The following is a 22,965-nucleotide window of genomic DNA, read 5'->3' as shown; positions in this document are numbered from 1 at the left end:
GAGAGAAAGAAAAACAAAGAGGAAGAAATCAAACGTATCAAGAAAATTTCCTAGAACTACAATGCAGGAGTTTCTAGACTGAAAGAGTCCGTCAGGTGCAACAGGACAGGGATGCAAAGAGAACCATTCCAAACCAACACCCAGAATTTCATAACAGTGGTGACAGAAAAGACCCAAAAAAGCCTCAGAGAGAAAAAAAAGTTTCGTTCAAACCATCAAGAATCAGAGTGACATCAGATATCTCAGCAGCACACTAAAAGTTCGAAGACAATGGAACAACACCTTCGAAACTCAGGGAGACAATTTCCAGAGTATAATTCCATACCCAGCCAAGTTACATTCAAGCTGGAGGACAGAATAAACACATGCAGATATGTGAGGCTTCAAAATCTACCTCTCGTGAACACTTTCTCTGGAAACCAATGGAGAATTGCTCCACTAAATGAGGATATATACCCCAAAAGAAGACAGCACAAGGAATCCAACACAAGATAGAAAAGGAGAACAAATCAACAGCTTTACAGCAGAGCCACATCATCACAAGTCAAAAGGCTCTGGCGGCTACTTCTTCAAGATCAATGGTTAAGAATACAGGCTTCTCCCACCTTTCCAAAGTCTGGATTATGCAACTTTACTTTTACGAAAGACCTACATTAGTACGCATTTTTTGCTAGCTGAAGGAAACTTCAAGATTTTCCCTTTGACAAAAAAAAGTGGAAAAGCGAAAATAGCGTTCAGCACTTGTCTTGTAGCAAGCCATTAGAGGCAGCACACGCCCCAAGCAGCAAGAGTGGCACCACCAGGATCCTTCCCTGGGAACCACACTTGGTATCTCAGCATCCACATGCCAAAACTTGAACTGTGTCTGTGAGCATCTTTGCTTTATTTGGATGTCTTTTGCACATCATTAGCAAGACGTGCCCTAAGTTATCAGAACAGCCTAAGACAGGTTATTTTTTGGGTCTGGGAACACTAAAAAATATTTCCATATAAATTAATGGAACTGGTTCTTTGCTTTATGCCATTCCAGCATAAAGAATTCAGAATTTCATAAAGAATTTCAGATCCTTTTCTACCTGAACATGAGGTTACTCCCATTTATTTATAAACGTTTTTTTAAATTATGTTTATTTATTTTGGGGGGGGGGGCAGAGAGAGAGAGGGAGACACAGAGTCCAAAGCAGGCTCCAGGCTCTGAGCTGTCAGCACAGAGCCCGACGTGGGGCTCAAACCCACAATCTGTGAGATATGTCCTGAGCCAAAGTCAGATACTTAACCGACTGAGCCACCCAGGCGCTCCTAGTCCCATTTATTTTAAAGAGCAATCCCCTAATATTCTGGCAACACAACATGCAAAAAAGTAAAGAATTATTTGCAATAGAAAGTTTAAAAAGTAAAGGACACCTTAACAATGGCAAAAACTGTATTCAAATTGCTAAATCTTGTTGCCCTAATGGTAGGAAAATATCAAAACCAAAATGAGGCAGACCTTAAGGTGTTAGGATACATGAAAAGATATTTAACTTTCTCTTATGATTTCCTCAGTAAGGTTAATATTTACTCCAAATTCCCATTTTTTAATGCTTTGTCAAAATTTTTCTATTTTACAGTATGCCTTTTTAAAGGTTTTATAACAGTAAATGAGCTGTGGCTGATTTTATTCTGGGCACCAATTGGAAACAACGTGTTGCAGAATTTATTCCACTTAGTGCTGGAAACCTGAAATGTAATCATTAATCACAGATTTGCACTCTTTCCTAATGAATAAAAGATCCTTCCTAATATATTTTAGGAACAAGTACTCTAAACACTCAAAATAAGGAATAAAGAGGCCACCTCACAGAGTGAAACAGTCCCCTCACTGGTGATATTTACAAAGAAGGATATTAAGAAAGGGTTCTCTGAAAAGGAATCATGTTTATCAGAATGTTAGGGAGAGTTTTCAAATCTTAAATCAGAAGCTATTAACAGATTATGAAGTAAATATAATGGGCTATGACCAACACATTTTAGTAGAATTTAATGAAATGGAACAGAATAGAAAACTGTAGAGTGCGAAGCATGACTTAAATGCAAGGGACAATTCGTGCAACTTTCACCTACATATTTACAAATGTAGAGTTAAAGGTACCTGTGTATTGAGTTGTGATGCCAACATTTTTTTCTTCCTATGCGTCACAATCAGAAAGGTTTGCAAAGGTCTCAGAGGATAAACTCCACACCAAACAAGCAGCTGGCCAGATGCATCCTGCAGGCAGAGAGGACCTGGGCCCAGGGCCTGCTTCAATGGGTGGAGCTTGGTTGAGACCCAGCCTGCCCAGAACACTTTCCAGCACAGGGCCAAGCCAACACTGGGAAATCCCATCGTGAGATCACCAGGAAGGAACCCAGAACACTAGACAAGTTCAGTCGGATTCAAAGTAGAGGGCAGAAGGTACCGTAGGATAAAGGCGGACAGAATACACCACACAGGCACAGGCAGTCAATTCAGGAATGAAAAATAATTTATCACTATGTTTTTCTGCATAGCAAAATGCTTTGTTTTTCCCCAAAGCAATTGTGTTTTGCTTTGAAGCCAATTACATTCAAGAGAGACAATGAAATAATGCCTATGAACAGCGGTCGGTACCAATGTTTATTTTATTTCATGTCCTCAAGACACAGTTTAAGTACTTCTTAAAAAGTAATCTGGCAGTAAAGTGGAAAAAGTCACTTTAAGATTTTTCTTTGTGAATCATAACAAATTTGGAAGATGTGCTAGCTTACATGTTGCCAGAAAACAAAATTAATGAATAAACTAAATTTCAATTGTGAGCCAAACTTGTAAACTATAGACAACATGCCATGAGCATTAAACACTCCCAAGTTTTAGATCTAGAGTTACATCATTTTGAAAATAAAAGTTGACCCCACCCCAAATGTTGAAAGCAACCACATCCTCTCCATCTTCTGTGACCAGTGACAGGCCATAGTAGAAAAGTAAGAGGAAAAGATTCAAACTGGATTCAGTAATACTTCAAAATCTCTCCCAGGTCAACAAACTCTCTAAGGAAGGTAAAATAGTAAACTCCATCTTTTTCAAAATTATGGCCACAAGTTTAGGGCAGGAAGATATTCAAGTTAATATAAAGTTTTCAGAATATCTCTGGATTTATTCTTTTGTTTTGTTTTTAGTTATTTTCATTTCTTTGTGTGTATTTATTATCTTTTTCCTCTCCCCAGATTTTTTCTTCTAAGAGTGAATTTCCTGTAAATGAATCAACAGAAACGAACTCAAAATTGCTCACTCAATTGTTATAAGCCCAGTGGTTATCCACACTTCCTCAAGAATCTTTTCTTTTTCTTTCTTTAACTTAAAAGAAAAAAATTTTTTAATGTTTATTTATTTTTGAGAGAAAGAAAGACAGAGTGTGAGCTGGGGAAGGAGCAGAGAGAGGGAGACACAGAATCTGAAGCAGGCTCCAGGCTCTGAGCTGTCCGCACAGAGCCTGACATGGGGCTCAAACCCATGAACCACGAGATCATGACCTGAGCCAAAATCAAACACTTAACCGACTGAGCCACCCAGGCGCCCCTCTTCCTTTAACTTTAGAACAAAGAGGCCAATCCTCTCCAATTGATGCTTTCCTCCTGCAGTGCCGCCTGTATGATGTTTCATTTTGGTTTCAGCTCCAAAAGAGCAACGTGAAGACACCCAAGTGGCTATAATTCTCCATTAGGGCCTTGCCTTTTCATTCTTCCAATTGTTATTCATTTATTTATTATGGTAGGCCTACTTTAATTACATCTGACCTTCTTTGAACTTTCCTTCTACATTTTTTCTATCATCAACAGAAACTGTATATTGTACTTGAAGCCCATTTTTCTCTTGGAAAAAATCTTTTTTTGTGGTGACATTTTTTTTAAGTCACAATACACTGACGATAAACAGGAAGTGGCTAAAAACATGCTTGAGAGGGGGCGCCTGGGTGGCTCAGTCGGTTGAGCGTCCGACTTCGGCTCAGGTCACGATCTCGCGGTCTGTGAGTTCGAGCCCCGCGTCGGGCTCTGGGCTGATGGCCCAGAGCCTGGAGCCTGCTTCCAATTCTGTGTCTCCCTCTCTCTCTGCCCCTCCCCCGTTCATGCTCTGTCTCTCTCTGTCTCAAAAATAAATAAACGTTAAAAAAAAAAAAATAAAAAAAAAAAAAAACATGCTTGAGAGTGGCAAACTCGACTTCTCCTCTTGGGCTCACAGGTGCTTCATACTCAGTATATCTAGAACCAACCTTTTATTGGCATTCTCTAACAGTTCCAAATGTTGCAATCTCACTGAAAGTTCTGGCCATTCTCTCAGCATCCCAGAAAGAAATTCCTCTGTCCTGTCTTCCCATACAGTTGTCAAGTCTTATACACTTGAATTCTTGAGATTTTCTGGAGCCCAGCATTGCTTTCCATTCTCAGAGCCCCTATTCCAGGCTCTCATCTGGATAAACACAAAAGGCCTAACTGGTCTTTCTGGTCTGACCTCTGCAAGCTAGTCTCCACATGTGGCCAGACTCTTCCTAAAACACATATCTGTCACATGGAGAAAACAGCAGCCCTTTTATGTCCCCTGATGAGAAAACAACCACCACCTACGCTTGTGTCACAGTGATCACAACAGTTGGCTCCAGCTCAGCACCCTGCCGTCAGTTTCAAGAAATACCCAGGGTGAAGGGACTCCTTGAGCATACAATCAGCAACATCCAGACTGCGGGAGGCTGCGTAGATCAAAGGGCCCAGGTTCTTCCACAGATAAATTGTAATAAAAGTAAAGAGATGGTGGAGAAACGGCACATAGAAAAAAGACGAAACCTTTAAAAAACGAGCAAGACTGAAGACTGAACTTGTACGTAGGGAGGCACAACTGAATGAAGTATAACAGAACACAAGGGCACGATGACTGAAGTCAGGGTAAGCTTTGTGGGGACAGCTATGACTTCTCAGCTGTGGAGGCAGGCACAGTGCTGCCTTCTCGGGATGGCAGGCAAAGTGCTATTTCTGGGTCTGTGCTGTGGTTACCAGGTAAATTTCCTTCAGTTAACTTATGAAACTACACACTTGTTCATATGGTATTCTCTTTTATTTTGCACTGAACAGGTTAAAACATGCACACACACAAATTGGACCATGTCACTGCCCTGTTAAAACCCTTCAATGGCCTCACAGTGCTTGTGAGGAAAAGTCCAAGCTCCTTCCTTCACATGGCAGAGGAGGCCTTGTAGCACCTGGCTTCCTACTCAAAGTCTCCACACATGCTAGTCTCCTCCCTACATGAAATTTTCAGTTCTTCAAAAGCATTGTGCTTTCTTATGTCATGGCCTCTGAACATCAGGGACTTCTGCTTGAAACAATCAAACACACTCTCTTTCCCTTTCACTTGGCTGATTCCTATTTGTCTGCCAGGCCCTAGTGCGAAAGTCTTCCCTGATGCTCTAATGTTGAGTGAAAGTACCTCTCTACCTACCCATTACACACTGTACTTTCCCAGTCACAGCATGTATCATCTGCATTCATATTTGTTCACTAGTGGCTATCTTCCATAGGTCAACAACAAGGCAAGATGTAGAACACGCCCTCAAATTTTCATATCGCCAATCCCTAGCACGATGCCTAGAACAGAATAAGTACACAGTACACATACAAAAAATGAATATGTACATATATTTATTATAAATGAAAATTACCTCTGTTGGCATCAACTTATAAGAAAACAAAATATAAGCAAAGTAATAAAGGTAACAACCTTATGCTAGGTAATCTTTCATTAACTCATTTAATGCTCTACTATGACGTATTATATTTATCATCAATTCATAGGTGAGGAAACTGAACCATGAGAGGCCAACTAACATGCTACAGGTCACAGAATCCATAAATGGGATTAGAACACAGGCAGTCGGGCTCCCAGCCCTTGCTCTAATTCCAATAAATTATCACCTCCCACTGCCTAATATCACTACCAAACATTTAGAAGACTGAAGCGGGTGGCTTTAATGGGAAAACAGAAACAAAAACAAAATGCCTACTGAGGTTACCTGATAGGGAACACCCATGAATATTACATACATATTAAGATGCCAGATGCCAAAATTTGAGGACCTGGGGAGAAGAGAATACCAGGTTCGGGAGCACTTCAAAGAGCAGGTAATCTGACTCTCCTAGTAAACTATCCACTGAGATGTCAAATCCTGACATACCTTCTACTGGCCTTCAACTGGGCCAAGGAACAATACCTCTGTGATTACAGGCTGATGACACGCAGGCCTGAGGAGCTAAAGTGAGGCAGACAAATATGAGCATCCACGGTGTACAAGGTACCAAATCTGATGCAAAGATGTATACAGATCCAGGACTTCAGCTCTTGGTAAGCTCAGACTCTCAATAAAAATTCATTCATTCATTCATTCATTCATTCCTTCAGTAGAATTTATTAGCATCTTGGTGACCATATTATAGCTCTCAGGACTCAAAAGTAAAACATGATGATGGTGCTACCCTCATTAAGCCTATGTGCCAGTAGGATAGGCAAACAAATAAAGCAAGAATTACTGCACAGACAAAACATCCTATAAGAAGTCTGCATGGCTCCCTTGGCATATCTGAATCAGTGGAGAAGGTATGGGTAGAAGCTACAGCCCAGGATGTTTCTGGAAAAACACTGTGAGTGGGCTGCATCTTGAAGATATATATTCCTGATCAGAGAACCAAGTAGTAAACAACCCACTTACCATTGCAAACCCACAAGTCACATGAAAAGTAATAACTGTGGGATTTGAGAAGGATAACGGGCTAGAGAAAATGTTATGGAGAAAGGAGTAATTAAACTGGATTTTGAAGTCTGGGTAGGGTTGGAGGGGAAGGAGGAAGGAAAGGAACAGATACATCTTTCTGTAGGCAGAAAGACCAACTCAGAGCTGGTTTGTAAACTTACTGCCAGTAGACCAAGGGCAGAGTTGAAAATGCCGGTCCCGTATGATCCAAGTGGACCACGGGGGAGATGCACATCAATGCCTGTCAGTGAAAAGCTTACAACACTAAAATCACAAAATTCTAGGAAAAATAAGACCAAAAATCTGTAAGCTCTGGACAGGGACATGTTTCATGATGACAATAGGCTGACCTTTTTTTTTTTTTGACACCTAAAGATATTTTTTCCTGAGAAGCTTACCCACATTCAACAATGACACAAACAACGATAGCAAAATGCAATCACAGAGTGGCAAGAGTGAACAACAGAATAAACGAGGGAGGAGAAAAATGGTGGAGGTAGAGACTAGCAGCGGCAGTGCAGAAGCCACAGGACAGGTGAAAATGTAAGACACTGAACTTACAGGAGGCCCAAGTATGTACAGTAATAAATACATACAAGATATCCACCAAGGGTATCTCTGAGCCTCTGTGCTGGTTAACCCAGGCAGAGGGCTTTGAAATGCATCTGTCCACATCATTGGCTGATATCAACAGAGACAAAGTGAGACAGATAAGGTAGACAGAAGAAACAGTGACGCCAGAAGACGTGAAAAAGTGAACGATCTTCTCTCTCCCATATTCCCTAACTCATCTGGGCATCGGTGTGCAACCATTTCACCCAAGACAAAAGCCAAGTACCATTTTTTAAAACGTCCCTTTCCTTCCCTTTTTAAATTTTAGTGTGTCTCAGAATCACATGGGGTTGGGGGTGGTTTGGCTGGCTCCAAGAGACGGTGATTCACGGAGTCTGTGTAGGGCCCAGGGATCTTTTTAAGAATACCTATATGTTACCTCATATCAGTCAGAATGGCTAGTGACAAAAAGACAAGAAATATTAAGTGTTGGTGAAGATATGGAGAAAAGAGAACCCTCATGCACTTTTGGTGAGAATGTAGTTTGCTACAGCCACTATGGTAACAGTATGGAGGTTCCTCAAAAAATGAAAAATAAAAATGCCATATGATCGAGTAATTCCACTTCTGGGTATTTACCCAAAGAAAACAAAAATACTTATTCAAAAAGATGTATGTACCTCATGTTTATTCCAGCATTATTTACAATAACCAAGATCGGGAAGCAACCTAAGCGTCCACTGATAGATAAATGGATAAAGAAGATGTGGTGTGTATAGAGACGGAATATTACTCAGCCATAAAAAGAATGAAATCTTGCCATTCTTGACAACATGGATGGATGTAGAGGCTATTATGCTAAGTGAAATAAATCAGACAAAAAAAGACACATGAATAAACAAACACACATACACAAAACAAAAACAGACTCATAAATACAGAGAACTGGTAGGTACCAGAGGGGAAGAATGTGGGGGGGATGGGCAAAATAGGTAAAGGGGATTAAGAGGTACAAACTTCTAGAAATAAAATAGTCACAGGGATAAAAAGTACAGCACAGGGAATATAGTCAATAATATTATAATAACTTCATATGGTGACAGATGGTAACTATACTCCTTGTGGTGAACATTTTATAACATATAGTTGTTGAGTTATTTGTTGTACAGCTAAAACTAATATAATATTGTATGTCAACTGTACTTCAATTAAAAAAAAACTTGGGGCACCCGAGTGGCTCAGTTGGTTAAGCAGCTGACTTCAGCTCAGGTCATGATCTCACAGTTTGTGGGTTCAGGCCCCCACATCAGGCTCTGTGCTGACAGCCTGGAGCCTGCTTCAGATTCTGTGTCTCCCTCTCTCTCTGCCACTCCCCTGGTTGCTCTGTCTCTCAAAAATAAATAAATGTTTAAAAAAAATACCCTAATCTGTTTGTATATTTGTTATAAATGAATTGGACCTGTAGTATGATTTTTTACAGATATGAAATAGACCATTGTTTAATTTTTCATTTTTTAAGTAGGCTCTGTGTCCAATGTGATGCCCAAACTCATGACCCTAAGATTAAGAGGAAATAAAGACAATTTTTAACTCCCCCTGCCCAAAAAAAGGACATCTATAGAATTCTGATGAAAGAACTACATGGTGAGAAAGTATCTTGTATCCAATCAATCCCTGTGCAGCTTCTCTGTCCTAAGTGTCTTTTAAAATCATTCCTTCTTCTCTCCACCCTCACGGTCCTTTTTTGTTTTTGTTTTTGTTTTTGTTTATTTATTTTGCAAGAGAGGGTGGGGAGAGAGAAAGAGAGAGAGAGAGAGAGAGAGAGAGAGAAAGAGAAAGAGAAAGAGGAAGAGGAAGAGGAAGAGGAAGAGGAAGAGGAAGAGAAAGAGAAAGAGAAAGAGAAAGAGAAAGAGAAAGAGAAAGAGAAAGAGAAAGAGAAAGGAGAGAGAATCCCAAGCAGGCTCTGTGCTGTTAGCACAGAGCCCAATGCAGGGCTCGATCTTGCGAGCTGTGATGTCATGACCTGAGCTGAAATCAAGAGCCAGATGCTTAATCAACTGAGCCACCCAGGTGCCCCTCACCATCCTCACTGTCTTAACTGTGGTCTTCATTTCCTTCCTGGACTAATATTATAAGCTTCTACCTATTTTCCCTCTTCCTGATACCTCCCCCCCAAGCCATCCCACACACAAAGCTAAACCACAGGCTTATGTGGGATAAGCAGTGATCTGGAGGCCCCTGACAATGTCTCCTCCTGCTGTCCCAATGCAGCATATTGACACTGGAAAGGAAAAGGAAAGATGGATGAGGCAGACTGTGTTAAGCATGGCTAAAACATGTTCCCTCAATGGATATGGCAGGAGAGGAAGAAATAAAAAGCCACTCTGAAGATGACTAAGGTAAAATCAACTATTCACTTATAAGAGACTCCACGGGCATACTCACGTCATTATTACTCTCTCTGAGTTAGAAATATCTGTACGGCGTTAGTAAGAACCTAATGTTGGCAAGACCCCCCCCCTCCTTTTTTTTAAAGATTTATTTATTGTTGAGAGAGCATGGGGTGGGGAGGGGCAGAAAGAGGGAGACAGAGGATCCAAAGCGGGCTCTGTACTGACAAGCTGACAGTAGAGAGCCTGACGTGGGGCTCGAACTCATGAACCGCGAGATCGTGACCTGAGCAGAAGTCGGACGCTCAACCGACTGAGCCACCCAGGTGCCTGAAGACCCTACATCTTAAGTAGTATTAAATTGATTGCTATTTTACCTAACAGAGAAAGCCAACTTTTAAAAAAAATGACTATGAAGCATCACTGGAACAGAATACAGACACATGAGCAGAGCTTGTCAATTAATGTTTTCCCTCCAGATAAGGGGCAAGAAATGCAAAAAATTCAAACATCATGCTTGGCAAGTTTTTCATATTAGAAAAATTTAAGCGTCCAGATTGTAAAGACCACATGGACCACTTGTGTTGCCCTGTTTGTATATATGGGGTGAGGAGCACTGACTTAGAGCTCTATCAAAAGATGAACAAGAATTCCTCTGGCCTTAAGCATGGCTCCCTCTGGGAACTCTAAAAGCCCATGTTACACTTAAAAAGGCAAAATGACACTAAAAGGGCAGGAGGGGTAGGAGAGAGAGTCACTCATCACCAATACGGACTCTGAGAGTCAAACAACAAGAAAACCAGAAAAATTGGGATTTCTGCTCACTTGTGTATGATCATAGCTGCTGTAGAACGTCTAAATTTGTTGTTAGAAAGAAGCGTTGTTAAAACTACTTTATCCTCACCAGCAGTTGAAATAATAGGTGGAGAACACTTTGCTTGTTGTGTATCGAACAATCATACCCCAAAGGAGATGCTCGGCTAACCCGCACACCCAACGTCACCTCTCAATTAGCCGCTCTTCACATGATTCCTCCCACCGTAGGTCACCTGACCTCAATCCTTACCCAATGTCTTCGTTTATTATTATACTGGCAACAACCCGCTTATTAAATAGCCTTCAAGAAGAGAATTCCCAGTGGCCAGGTTCCTAACATGTGTTCCTATACATTTTTAAGAATTTGATCATCGGGGAGCCTGGCTGGCTCAGTCAGGAAAGCATGCAACGCTTGGTCTCAGGGTCATGAGTTCAAGCCCCACAATGGGGGTAGAGTTTACTTAAAAAAATAAATAAATAAAATAAATGTAGGCTCTCTTTTATAAAACATCGATCATCAAAAGCCTCATAGTCATCAGTTTTAGCCTTCTATTTTCAAGGATCTGAAGTAGGGTAAAAGGGATCACTTCTTTTAGATCACAGAATGAGAAGAACAGAGAAAAAGAGTGGCAAATCGAGAAGGGAAAGGGTAAAAGGAAGGAGAAACAGGAATGACAAAAAGGCAGGAGAACTGGGGGCTGGGTTTTCTGAGAGCCCAACATTTGTTTCCCAGGAATCCAATGGTTTCCAGGTGCATTCTGGGCTAAGCCTCCCAGTCGTCACCACTGTAAAGTCAGGAGAGGAAAACCTGATCTTTTTACTCACAGTGCTGTGGCTGCGCGTGTTGGGACCCAGCTACACCCTCCCCCTTCCTTTGATTCCCAGCCTTACCGAACAACTTAGAAAAGTAAAAAGTCTGCAAAACAGCTGTAGGGAACTGCACTCGGAGCCAGCAGGCCACACGGAGAAAGACAGGCACACACTTCATTTTGGAATGTACAGGAATAAGACTGATTGGTTCATTTCCATATGCCAGAGGCTTTCCTTTCTTTTTTCTTTTTTCCTCTCCTTCATTTTATTATTTTATTTTATTTTATTTTGCAAATACACTCTCGGATATCACTGTCCAGAAGTTGCGATTCATAGGCAAGGATTTAGTACTCAGTCTGTTGCAAATCAAAGTACAATTACTTCTCTGTCCCAAAGTTCAACTTTCTTTGTTTCCCTCACCAGTTCTGATTTCCTGTAGCTGACTGGCTCCAATGCAAGAATGAAGTAATTTCTTTCCTCTGTGATTTATTTTCTGACGATAAGTAAGCAAAAATACTATAAAGAAAGGAAGAAAGCATGATTCACAATGAGTCCTTCTCAAAAACACAACTCCGGAGTGACAGAGCAGGTAAAACGGAGTAGTGTGTATCAAGAAACTTGAGAATCAAGCTGCATGTTCATATCTAAAGATAATAGACTTTTTAGTAAAGCTACAGGCCAGGTACATAATGCTAAAAGTTTTACGTGCATTATCTCATTTAATCTCGAGAACTATCTTGCACAGGAAGGCTCATCCACATTTTATAGATGAAGAAACTGAGGTTTCTACAGGGTAAAACACCTGCCAAAGGATGCATGGCGAATAAAATGGCAGGTTTTTAAACCTGTGGAAACCTCAGTTTCTTGCCAGCACTGTTTTGCCTCCAAAGACCACTATGCAAGGCCCGTTCCCCAGGGTGTACAATGCTTAGACAAAAAAGCCTGTTGCCTGGAAATGCACACAGGATCGCTATATGCTATCAACTAGAGCTGAACAACAAATCCTTTTTGTTACAATCTTATCTTAAATCTCTTTTAAATGCATCCATCTCTTCATGTTATTAAGTAAAATAGGATCAACTTAACTGCGCGTTTCTTAAGCAGTTAAGGATCTGTAGTGTTTTCCAATAATCACGAGTGAGTTTTTTTCTACTTCCTTTGTTTGTTTTTAGCTATAGATCCCTGCAAGAACTTCCTAAGGAGTGTAATGGTATCTACTGATCGCTAGCTTGAGTGAGATACACAATGTACAGGGAGCCTGCCCGATACATATACAAAATTCTACTGAAGGATTAAGCTAGACTAGGGGAAAAAAAAGTGGTCTGAGGCTGAACCATACGTCCCTGTATTTCAATGAACTTTACTTTGGAGATGCTTTATCCAGGGATGCTATGGTATATTCATTCACTGGACAGAAATCTACTTAATGCCATGCTACGAGCTGGATGATACATGCATGAGCCAAAGACACAACCCCGCCTTTAACATTAGTCTGGTCTGGCGTAAAAAACAGCACCATGCAAGCAACTCATCACACGTGCACTGTAAGGGTGTTCATGAGATCATTGGGAAGATTCTTCCCCAAAACCCCAGGAGACATTTCTGTCTGGCGCTTGGGTCAAAGGTAGTAGTTCTGTAAAATAACTGATCCGTTTTTGATATCATGGACACCCTACACTTCAGAACTAACGAAGCCTACTCTCTTTGCTGTCGTAAAACGCCAGGCCCACTTTGGCCCACCCATGGTCTGTGAGGGACAACATTTTACAACGGTCTCATTCTTAATTCAGCTGATATCCCCAACCTTTTTCTTTCCCTTTCTTTCTCAGCTACTTCTAATTTCAATCTTATATTTTGTATTTTGTTTCCTCAGTCTTGTGGGAGGAAAGGTATAGTAGAAATAAGTAAATGAAAATATACACATGAAAATTTTAGGAAAGTAGAGTAATATATGCTGACTCCCAAAACTCCAAAAATTGACTTTCTGGATATTTCTTTAAATCCTTACTAACAACTGCTTTTATTTTTTTCCTACCTTAAATTTTAAGCTTCTGGGAGGTGCGGGGGGTACTGATGGAGAATATTTATTTGAAGTCTAGCTGTGTTCTTTTTTTTTTTAAATGTTTATTTATTCATTTATTTTTGGGAGACAGAGACAGAGAACACAAGTGGGCAGAGAGAGAGAATACCAAGCAGACTCCATGCTGTCAGTGCAGAGTCCAGTATGGGGCTCAAATGTGGGGCTCGGACTCACAAACCGTGAGGTCCTGACCTCAGCTGAGATCCAGAGTCAGATGAGTAACCAGCTGAGCCACCCAGGCACCCCCTGGCTGTGTTCTTTTTAACTATGTAAGGTCTGAAGGCAGAAAGCAACCATTTATAAATGAGAATACCCCCACAGGCCAATTGACATACACAGAACTTGCTCTAGTGACTAGGTGACACTATATGAAAATTGAATTATACAAAAAATGAATTTACTTTAAGTGAATCAAAATGCATTTCTATTGTTACCAGCTCTAGATTTAGGGTATCAGGTCATTAAACTTTCTCCAAATGATTTCATATTAAGTTCTTTTTTTTTTTTTTTTTTGAGGTAGGGCGGGGCAGTGAAAGAAGGAGAGAATCTCAAATAGGATCCACGCTCAGTGCAGAGTCGGATGCAAGGCTCGATTCCACAATCATGAGATCATGACCTGAGCAAAATCAAGAGTTGGATGCTTAACCGACTGAGCCACCAGGCGTCCCAAGCTCTCATCAAGCTTTCATCTAATACAGAGCCAACTGCAGCCCAAATTCTAGCTCTCATTTGGAAGATGAGATCTACAGCTGAAAATGATTTGCCACTTTATATAGAGGTTAAAAATGACATCTTTTCAAATTTGCTTTTATTTTAAATTTTTTTTAAACATTTATTTATTTTTGAGAGACAGAGACAGAGCACGAGCAGGACAGGGGCAGGGAGAGAGGGAGACACAGAATCCGAAGCAGGCTCCAGGCTCTGAGCTGTAGCACAGAGTCTGATGCGGGGCTCAAACCCACAAACTATGAGATCATGACCTGAGCTGAAGTCAGACACTTAACCGACTGAGCCACCCAGGGGCCCCTAAATTTGATTTTTAGAACTAAGTTAAGAACAAGCTTAAATTACTCTGCTACTTTTACTACTATGAAGAAGTCAGAAGAACCAAGGAGAGTGTGAGAGAGAATGTGGCATCTCTGCAAAGGCACATACAGCACACAGACAGGACTCATCTTTCTGTGGAGCCCACGCATTGGGGTACTGGGAGACACACGCAAGTATGATGCTAAAAGAAGAAAGAAGTTTTGCACGCTCTTGGTTTTCAATCACTACCACCCTTGGGATCAATCTTTCAGACTCCCTTTGTACTTTATGGCATGCATTATATAAAATGGACACGTAACAGTTATATCAGTATAATTATATTAGTATTATATATTATATCAAATATATAATTATACATAATATTATATATCAGTATAATTAGATAGTATTTTCCTTTAACTTTTCTTTTACGATGGCTCCAAAGCCTTAAATAAGTGAATATAGAGATGTTACCTTTTAGCTCTTTACCTACAAAATACTCAACTGAAAAATAAACCACATTAAGAAACTTATATGCATGTACACCTCAGATGTACTTCTTCTTAATACCAGATAAAAGACACACCACCATTATGTTCCCCTAAGCCTTCTTCGCTGGCGTTACCTTCAGATTCTTATAGGCATAAGAAAAGGGCCCAGGGGAGCATCACTGAGCATTTTAATGGAACAAGGCCAAAAGGAAAACTTTGTGAATTAAACAGATGTTCTAGTTTAGAAAGTCACTTGAACAATGAGTAAAATCTCCAAATAAATTTCAAACACGGGGGCGCCTGGGTGGCTCAGTCAGTTAAGCGTCCAATCAGGTCATGATCTCACGGTTTGCGGGATCAAGCCCTTGTCAGTGTGTGAGCTGACAGTGCGGAGCCTGCTTGGGATTCTCTCTCTTCCTCTCTCTCTGCTCCTCCACTGCTTGTGCATACTCTCTGCCTCTCAAATTTAAATAAACATTAAACAAACAAACAAACAAGAAAGGGCACCTGGGTGGTTCAGTCAGTTAAGTGTCAGCTCTTGACTTCAGCTCAGGTCACGATCTCACGGTTTGTGGGTTCAAGCCCCACATCAGGCTCTGTGCTAACAGTGCAGAGCCAGCTTGGGATTTTCTCTCTCTTCCTCTTTTTCTACCCTTCCCCATCTTGTGTGCTTTCTCTCTCTCTCTCTCGCTCTCTCAAAATAAATAAACTTTTTTTAAAAAGAAAAGAAAAACAGCTTTATAGGCAACAGTTTTTTTTCCTAAATAAAGTATTTAATGGGTGCCATTTTTAACCAATGGCACAATGTCAAATGAGTAATTATAACATTTGATAATATAATCTCATAGTTTAAATATCAAATAAATTTCACACATATTTTGTTTTCTTTCTTGGTGTCAGGAATAGAGTGAAATCAGTTAATTAAAATCAAAATCAGAAACTACTCCATACATGGCTCAATTTTGAAACAAACCAAAAAGAAAGGTTGTTTTCAACCTAAAATATTATAAGCTTCAAAATGATTGATTATACGCACCTAACAACGAATCTTAAAAAGTCAGCTCTGATACGGATTTAACACCAGGTCTTCCGTAATGTTTTTCATTAAGAAATTCCAGAAAACCCTTCAAACTCTATAAGCAAACAGCATTCTTGATGATACTGGCAGAAATTTAGGAAGAATTAAATTTCATTACCATATTGACTGAATTCAGGAAGCTTGCAAATGACCATTTTTCACCCCTGTGATGTGTGGGATATAACTCATCACAGCATTATATGTATTCACTGATTTTTTTCTAAGCATTTAAAAATGAGCTGTCTATAGCCCTATAAAAATGTAGCAGCCTCTGTAATTTTAAAAGGATATTTCAGGGGCGCCTGGGTGGCGCAGTCGGTTAAGCGTCCGACTTCAGCCAGGTCACGATCTCGCGGTCCGTGAGTTCGAGCCCCGCGTCAGGCTCTGGGCTGATGGCTCGGAGCCTGGAGCCTGTTTCCGATTCTGTGCCTCCCTCTCTCTCTGCCCCTCCCCCGTTCATGCTCTGTCTCTCTCTGTCCCAAAAAAAATAAATACAAAACGTTGAAAAAAAAAATTAAAAAAAAAAAATAATAAAAAAAAAAAAAATAAAAGGATATTTCATATAATTTGTATTTTTTTGGTGCAATTATACCATGAATATGCATTAAAACACAGTTTAAGTATGCAAGTGATGAATCACAGGAATCTACCCCCAAAACCAAGAGCACATTGTATACACTGTATGTGAGCCAACCTCACAATAAATTATATTAAAAATAAATAAATAAAATAAAAATGTGGTAACAGCAAAAAAGAAAACAAAACAAAAAAAACACAAAAAAACAAAAAACACAGTTCAAGTAAGAATACCCACAGGATCCCTAATCAACTCATTGCCTATCTTTCTGACAGCAGGTAGACACATTCACTATAAACAAATAAAATAAATTTAAGCTAATCAACAAGGAAGTAGTAAGTTTGTTTTCAAATCTTGGAAATCTGAAGTAAATTATTATGTAATTAGAATTCTTCACATAATTACACAACACTGGTTTTCCTAATGTTGGTAGTTCTTGGATAAGTATAGTTTGGTAGTTATTGGATAAGATCTTGTTTATAAATTGCCAGTTAATCCTATCACATTCATTTTTAGCTCCTAATTGTCATAAAATGTAAAGAGATCTTAACTAGCTAAAATCTCTTGTTGGCAAAAGTCTTAACCACTTGGGGCTCAAGCAAAATCTGAAGCCAGATGACCATAATACATGCTTGTTAAACAGGGGGGAAAGAATTCTCAACAATCGAGATGATAGTATTTACTCAATTCAACAAATTATGTTTTCTTTGGCTAGGCTGTAGCTAAATATTTTCCTGCTAACTTTAAACATGAACGTCACTGGGTCTTCTGAAACTGTGGACCATTCATAAGCCGCTGACACCACAAATAACAAGCAACTCCTCCCCTCCACTCACATACACCTATGTGAAAATCTGGCCTCCGAAATCGCATCTGAGTGCATTCATTTCTTTAAATTACAGAGTTAATACAGTAAGAAGAAAAAGACAAAAATCTACCAACTAGGCTGAGCTGCCATCCTCTCCATGTAGTCTTTGGCCATGTCTCGAGCTTCAATGTTTTCAGGATACAGCACACAGAACATTGCCAAGGCGCCCAGGTTGTTGCCGTAAATTTCATTCCAGCGGGCGCTGTAGTCCTTGGGGTCCCAGGGAGGGAGGTACTCCAAGGGGCTGGACAGCATGGTGTGCACGGCCTCGGTAAGCCGGGCGGCAATGTGCTCATGGGAGCCCGCAGCCCTGAGCTGGAGCTCCGCCACCTCGTCCCTGGAGAAGAACAGCATCGGGTGGCTGTCGTAGTGGGCATTGGTGAAGGGAATCATGACTTCTGGGTTCTCGTCGGTGACGTAGGCTGACACAAAGCAAAACAAATATATGAAAAACACACTGGGAGCCCCCCGTGTGTGAGTCCTCATCGTGGCATCAGATCTCCAAGTCTCCAAGGCAGCCAAACCATCTTCGAAAGATCCTACATGAGGAAAAAGGAAGAAAAGGGTATGTCAACCAGGGGAACATGACCAATAGGAAACACAACCTTGCTTGTATTATGAGGTGTAAATATTTAAAAAATAAAGCTTATGAATTTAGATTTTTTAAAAGAATGCAACAAAAATCTGAACTAGGAAGAGACTTACTAAAACCTAATAATTTAGTCACGGGAATAAAAGGTACAATATAATAGGTAATACGGTCAATGATATTATGATAGCGTTGTATGGTGACAGATGGTAGCTACGTTTGTGGTGAGCACAGCATAATGTCCAAAACTGCCAAATCACTAAGTTGTTCACCTGAAACTAATGTAACACTGTGTCTCAACCATACTTAAATAAAAATAATCTAATTTTATTAATTAATCAATTAAACATGATACATCAGATATATATTCACTGAGGGAAACAGAACTTTGGACTTGGGGAAACCATGTAATATATTTGCTCAAGCAGGGAAGAAAAACTCTCCTTGGTATTTTTCTCATACTTTGTCATACAAAAAAAGTTTAGATTTTATGGTAGTTTTTAGACATTAATATGAAAACCACAGTAACCAAAAGCTGGTGGTGAAATGTTGTCTGGGAATCTGAATGGACATTAGGAAAGAAGAAAAATCCTGTCTTTCCTTCTTTCTTTTTTTAAGTAGGCCTCACCCCCAGTGTGGAGCCCAATGCAGGCCTTGAATTCACGACCCTGATATCAAGACTTGAGCTCGGATCAAGAGCCGGATGCTTAACCCACTGAGCCACCCAGGCATCCTAATCCTGTCTTTCTTCATATAGGCTCCTTTACTCTGGCCTCTCCCAGCTTCCTAACAATCTGCATTCTAAAGCAGGGATTAGGATCAATACATCTGTAAGAATGTGAGCAGACAAAATATTACGAGTAAGGCTATATTCTCTTTGTGTCAGCAGAAGGTGGGGACGGAGAAGACAAAGCAGGGTAAACCGTCAGCCAAGCCCTTGCAATCCCTGGGCTGACATCAGCCAAGTATGCAGTGAAAGACCAGACAAGGAGCTGCTGGGACTAGAAACTGACAGGCCTTCACTCAGAAAATAAAACCCCAGAATCAAAAGGCTGAAAGAACATGTGTGCATTTTCCCCTTATTATTTGACACCGCTGCCCACTTTTTTATTTTGCACATGGGATTTTGGTATGTCATCCAGTAAGTCAGACATTGAAACCAAGCTCATATTTTCTTAACCACTTAACTTTCTTAAAAACCCTTTTTTCAGTGGCACAGGTTAAAAGAACGTCTTTCAAATACAAGAACATTTAAAAAAAGAGAGAGAAAAGAAAAAAGAAAACCTCAGCCTAGTCTATGTCCTACATCTGGGATAAAGCAGGCATAAAATCCCCCAGAGGAAAGTCAGGGAATTCTTAAAATTCTTTAGAGGGGAAAGGTTATAGAAAGCAGACCAGAAAAAGACAGTTTTATGTAAATAATGAACAGTAGTTTTCAATTATTAAAGAGAGAAACTGATGGAGAAAAATCAACCTCCCCAGCTGAACACAAACTATTTTTCCAAGGAAAAACTGCCTCATCAAATTCACAAGAAAGAAAACTAAAGATTTAACACACATTGGAGATCAATCCACATTCTCAACTTGCTGTATCTCCAAGAAAAAGGCAATATGACATCACTTATGGACGCTGCCATTAATTCTAATATTCTTTATATTTCTGAATGTGTTTTAGACTATATGTATGAAATTCAATGGCAGCAATTTTGCAAAGCATTTTAGATGCATTTCAAGAGTAGAACTTGTGATGAATTAAAAAAAAATTGGTATAGCCATGCTAAATAAAATATATAAAATAGAAATAACTCTTGGAATCTACTCATATTATGTCTAGCACCCAAAGCTTCACGGCGGCTGGCTAGACTCTTCAAGGTCAGAGGCCTGGCCAAAAGAAATAGTCCTCTGTGGTTATGTCTGAGGAGGGGTGTGGTCTCTGGCAACACAGAGACATGGCTGGGTCTGAAGTCATGCTTAGTCCCCACTGCCCCCACCTCCACTCCGAGGCTTATTTTTTGCTCTTTTTCATTGAATATCCGTGCAAACAATTAAAACAAGAGCCTGCGTATGTTAAATCCCCCAAAGTCTAAGGCTGGATGCAGTTACCAATGCAATTAACACTGTGGAGGTTTTAGGCACCCAGTGTGAAGATGGATTAGGAGTTTTTCCTTTGATGCTTAATTGAAGATCTTCTCTCAACTACTCATTTTTGAATGTGTAGCTCACGTTCTAGGTGTTTGTGAGGTGCTGGATTTTGGAGGGATGGCTAAGAACCCACTGGGAGACTAGAATTTGTCTTAGATCCTACACCAACATTCCCTAAACGTAGCTACAGGCAGATTGGTTTTATTCTCTTCCTCCTCCTGTTATCCATACTATCCTCCTACCCAGGTCCAGAGTTACTGAGGTAGTGGGGCGCTCCAGAGGATCCCTTACAATGTAGGACTCACGATGTGATCCCAGGCACTTCTGCCACATTGCGTCCAGTTACGTAGGTCATGGCTAAGTGTATTTAAACAAGAAGAGTTGCTCCTGAAGCACAGAACCTCATTAAGATGTTGTTTTGGGAATGATGCCATCTCAACATGCCAACTGTTATTGAAAGTTCCCTAGTTATTGCTTCAAATTCACATGCGGGTATGAGGGCAGAAAGGCTGTGAGCTACCTACCACACATTTAAGACATTAATTCTTGTTGGAATACCATGTGGACCAATGCAGAACCCACAGAAATTCCACAGAACAATCACAAAGACTGCCTGAAAAGGACCACAGCGTTCATCGTGTCACAGACTATGTTGCCTTCTTATTACATTGCACTCAACCACCCAGCCTTCGCAGCTCTCCCGGTGATTAAGGCCTTTGTTGACCTATCCAAAGAGTTCATTTCTTCTGTATTTGGCACATCCTTGTATCACATGGAACTATTCTGGCGGTTTATATGCTGTGCCTCACAGAAGGTGGGACCATAGCTTCCTCTTTGTATCACAGGGCTTAACACTGTACTTGACGAGGAAAAGGCAGCTCCTGATGCTGGCTGAACTGAATTAACCCTTGGGCTTAGGACTGGCAGAGTAGATATCATCACTAAAAATGAGAAAGGAGAAACCTTATTCCCCCTTATTTGAAGCCAAAGCAAGTTTAGAATTTTTCAGAAAAAAATTCTGCTAGGAAACTTATAGAGGAAACAAACTATTTACAAGGCCTAGAAACTCCTGCAGCCTAAAAATAATTTTGAAAGAAAGATAAAAAAGAAAGAAATTAAACCTAATTAAAGCCTAACCCAAACTACTGAGGCTGATAACCTAAAAGGAGACGTCTACCATCTTAAGTCTGTCTAGAAAATTCCATTGAAAAGCCCCTATTTCTAGTCTTTGGGTTTCCTCTTTAAACTTCTACCTTCTGGGGGGCACTTGGGTGGCTCAGGTGGTTAAGCTCTGACCTTAGCTCACGTCGTGATCTCACAATTCGTGGGTTCGAGCCCCTCATCAGGCTCTGCATTGACAGCTTGGAGCCTGGAGCCTGCTTCAGATTCTGTGTCTCCTCACTCTCTCTGCCCCTTCCCCGACTTGTGTTCTCTGTCTCTCTTCTCTCTCTCTCTCAAAAATAAATACGTATTAAAAAAATTATTTTAATATATATATATTTAAACTTCTACCTTCAGCATTCTGTGTACCACTCTGTGAAGAGTTGGAATAACATGAAAGGAGCATTTCTGAAGATAATTTTAGGTAGACCACAGATGGACAGGTTTTATGCCAACTTATTTCAATGTATGTTAGGAAAAACTATAACTAGTACATCTAACCTGAAGTTTTAACAGCAGATATAAAATTCCTATTTACAACAAATTTAAGTTTAAAAGTTTATATTAAAAAAAAGTAAATAGATAAGGCAAAAATTGTTGAAGGTGATAGCTGAATGACTACTGGAAGATGTTGAAATGCTGAGTAAAACAATGGCCACTGAGTTTACCAGAATGGACAACTCGGGGGCATCTAGGGCGCTCAGTATGTTATGCATCCGACTTTGGCTCAGGTCATGATCTCACAGTTCCTGAATTCGAGCCCCGTGTTGGGCTGTGGGCTGACAGCTCAGAGCACACACACACACACACACACATGCACGCACGCACATGCACGCACGCACATGCACGCACGCACACACACACACACACACACACACACACACTCATTCACACACAGACACACGCTGGACAAGTCTATACTTTCAGAGGTCTGTGGATGATCTCTCAAGCCATTCTCCCCCCAGTTCAGTGTGTTGCAGACACAGCAGAGCACTGTCAACTCCCTTCAATCTTCAGGCTGCATTTGGCCCAGCTCAGAGCATAGCATTTTCAATACGGCAAAATCACGAGCAACCCTTAGCAGGTGCCGCTAATATTTCAGTTTACCCATAGTTCCAATTCTCAGGATAATTCTGAATGACTCTCCTGAGCCTCATTTCCCCTAAAAGTCTTTCTCTTCTCCTATAACACACTAACTTTCCTTATCCAGCTTTTCTTCCCATTCTTTTGTCTCACTCAACACAGCTCAGAAAGCAAAACATTCCTAAATTTTGACCTAATCAATGACTATAATATACTGTAGTCATTTAAGAATTAACCTGTCACTACCAGATAATTGAGACAGCAATTTAATCATCTCCACCCTGCTTATATCAGTAGCAGTCCAAAGTTTGACATTATGCTTAGGCCAAGCCAAATAACACAACAGGTGTCTAAGAAGATGCCTGAATTCTAATTATTTTAAGTAGGTCCTCACAAAGCAACAATAAGCCTAAAATTATTTTGCTTTAATCCTGGTTCCAACAATCCACTGCAACTGTTATGGTTACTGACACACAGAGAAATTTTGTGTAAAATGCTTTTCACACATTTG

The 22,965-nt window shown here is 40.3% G+C and overlaps 1 protein-coding gene and 1 long non-coding RNA gene across 6 annotated transcripts in view; one reads left to right on the top strand and one right to left on the bottom strand.

Moving 5' to 3' along the window:
- Window positions 1-22,965, bottom strand: part of DSE (dermatan sulfate epimerase) — an 81,160-nt gene that overhangs the window by 34,810 nt on the left and 23,385 nt on the right. For 3 of the 5 annotated variants that reach the window (XM_060616457.3, XM_060616458.3, XM_060616456.3), the window contains exon 2: window positions 17,550-18,018. In XM_060616457.3, the coding sequence (XP_060472440.2) occupies window positions 17,550-17,965 (416 nt within the window). In that variant the 5' untranslated portion in view covers window positions 17,966-18,018. Of the gene's footprint in view, window positions 1-4,265; window positions 4,521-17,549; window positions 18,019-22,965 lie in introns of those variants that run through there. The other 2 variants (XM_081795774.1, XM_078447241.2) reach the window with 2 other exon arrangements.
- Window positions 4,577-6,421, top strand: LOC132667542 (uncharacterized). Its single transcript, XR_009605223.3, has 2 exons — window positions 4,577-4,932; window positions 6,269-6,421. It is a non-coding gene; the product is annotated as an uncharacterized LOC132667542 (long non-coding RNA).

Source organism: Panthera onca, chromosome B2 (genome assembly GCF_046562875.1).
Source record: "Panthera onca isolate mPanOnc1 chromosome B2, mPanOnc1 haplotype 2, whole genome shotgun sequence".
NCBI lineage: Eukaryota > Metazoa > Chordata > Mammalia > Carnivora > Felidae > Panthera > Panthera onca.
Note: the sequence above shows the minus strand (reverse complement) of the source record. Positions and strands in the feature narration are given on the sequence as shown.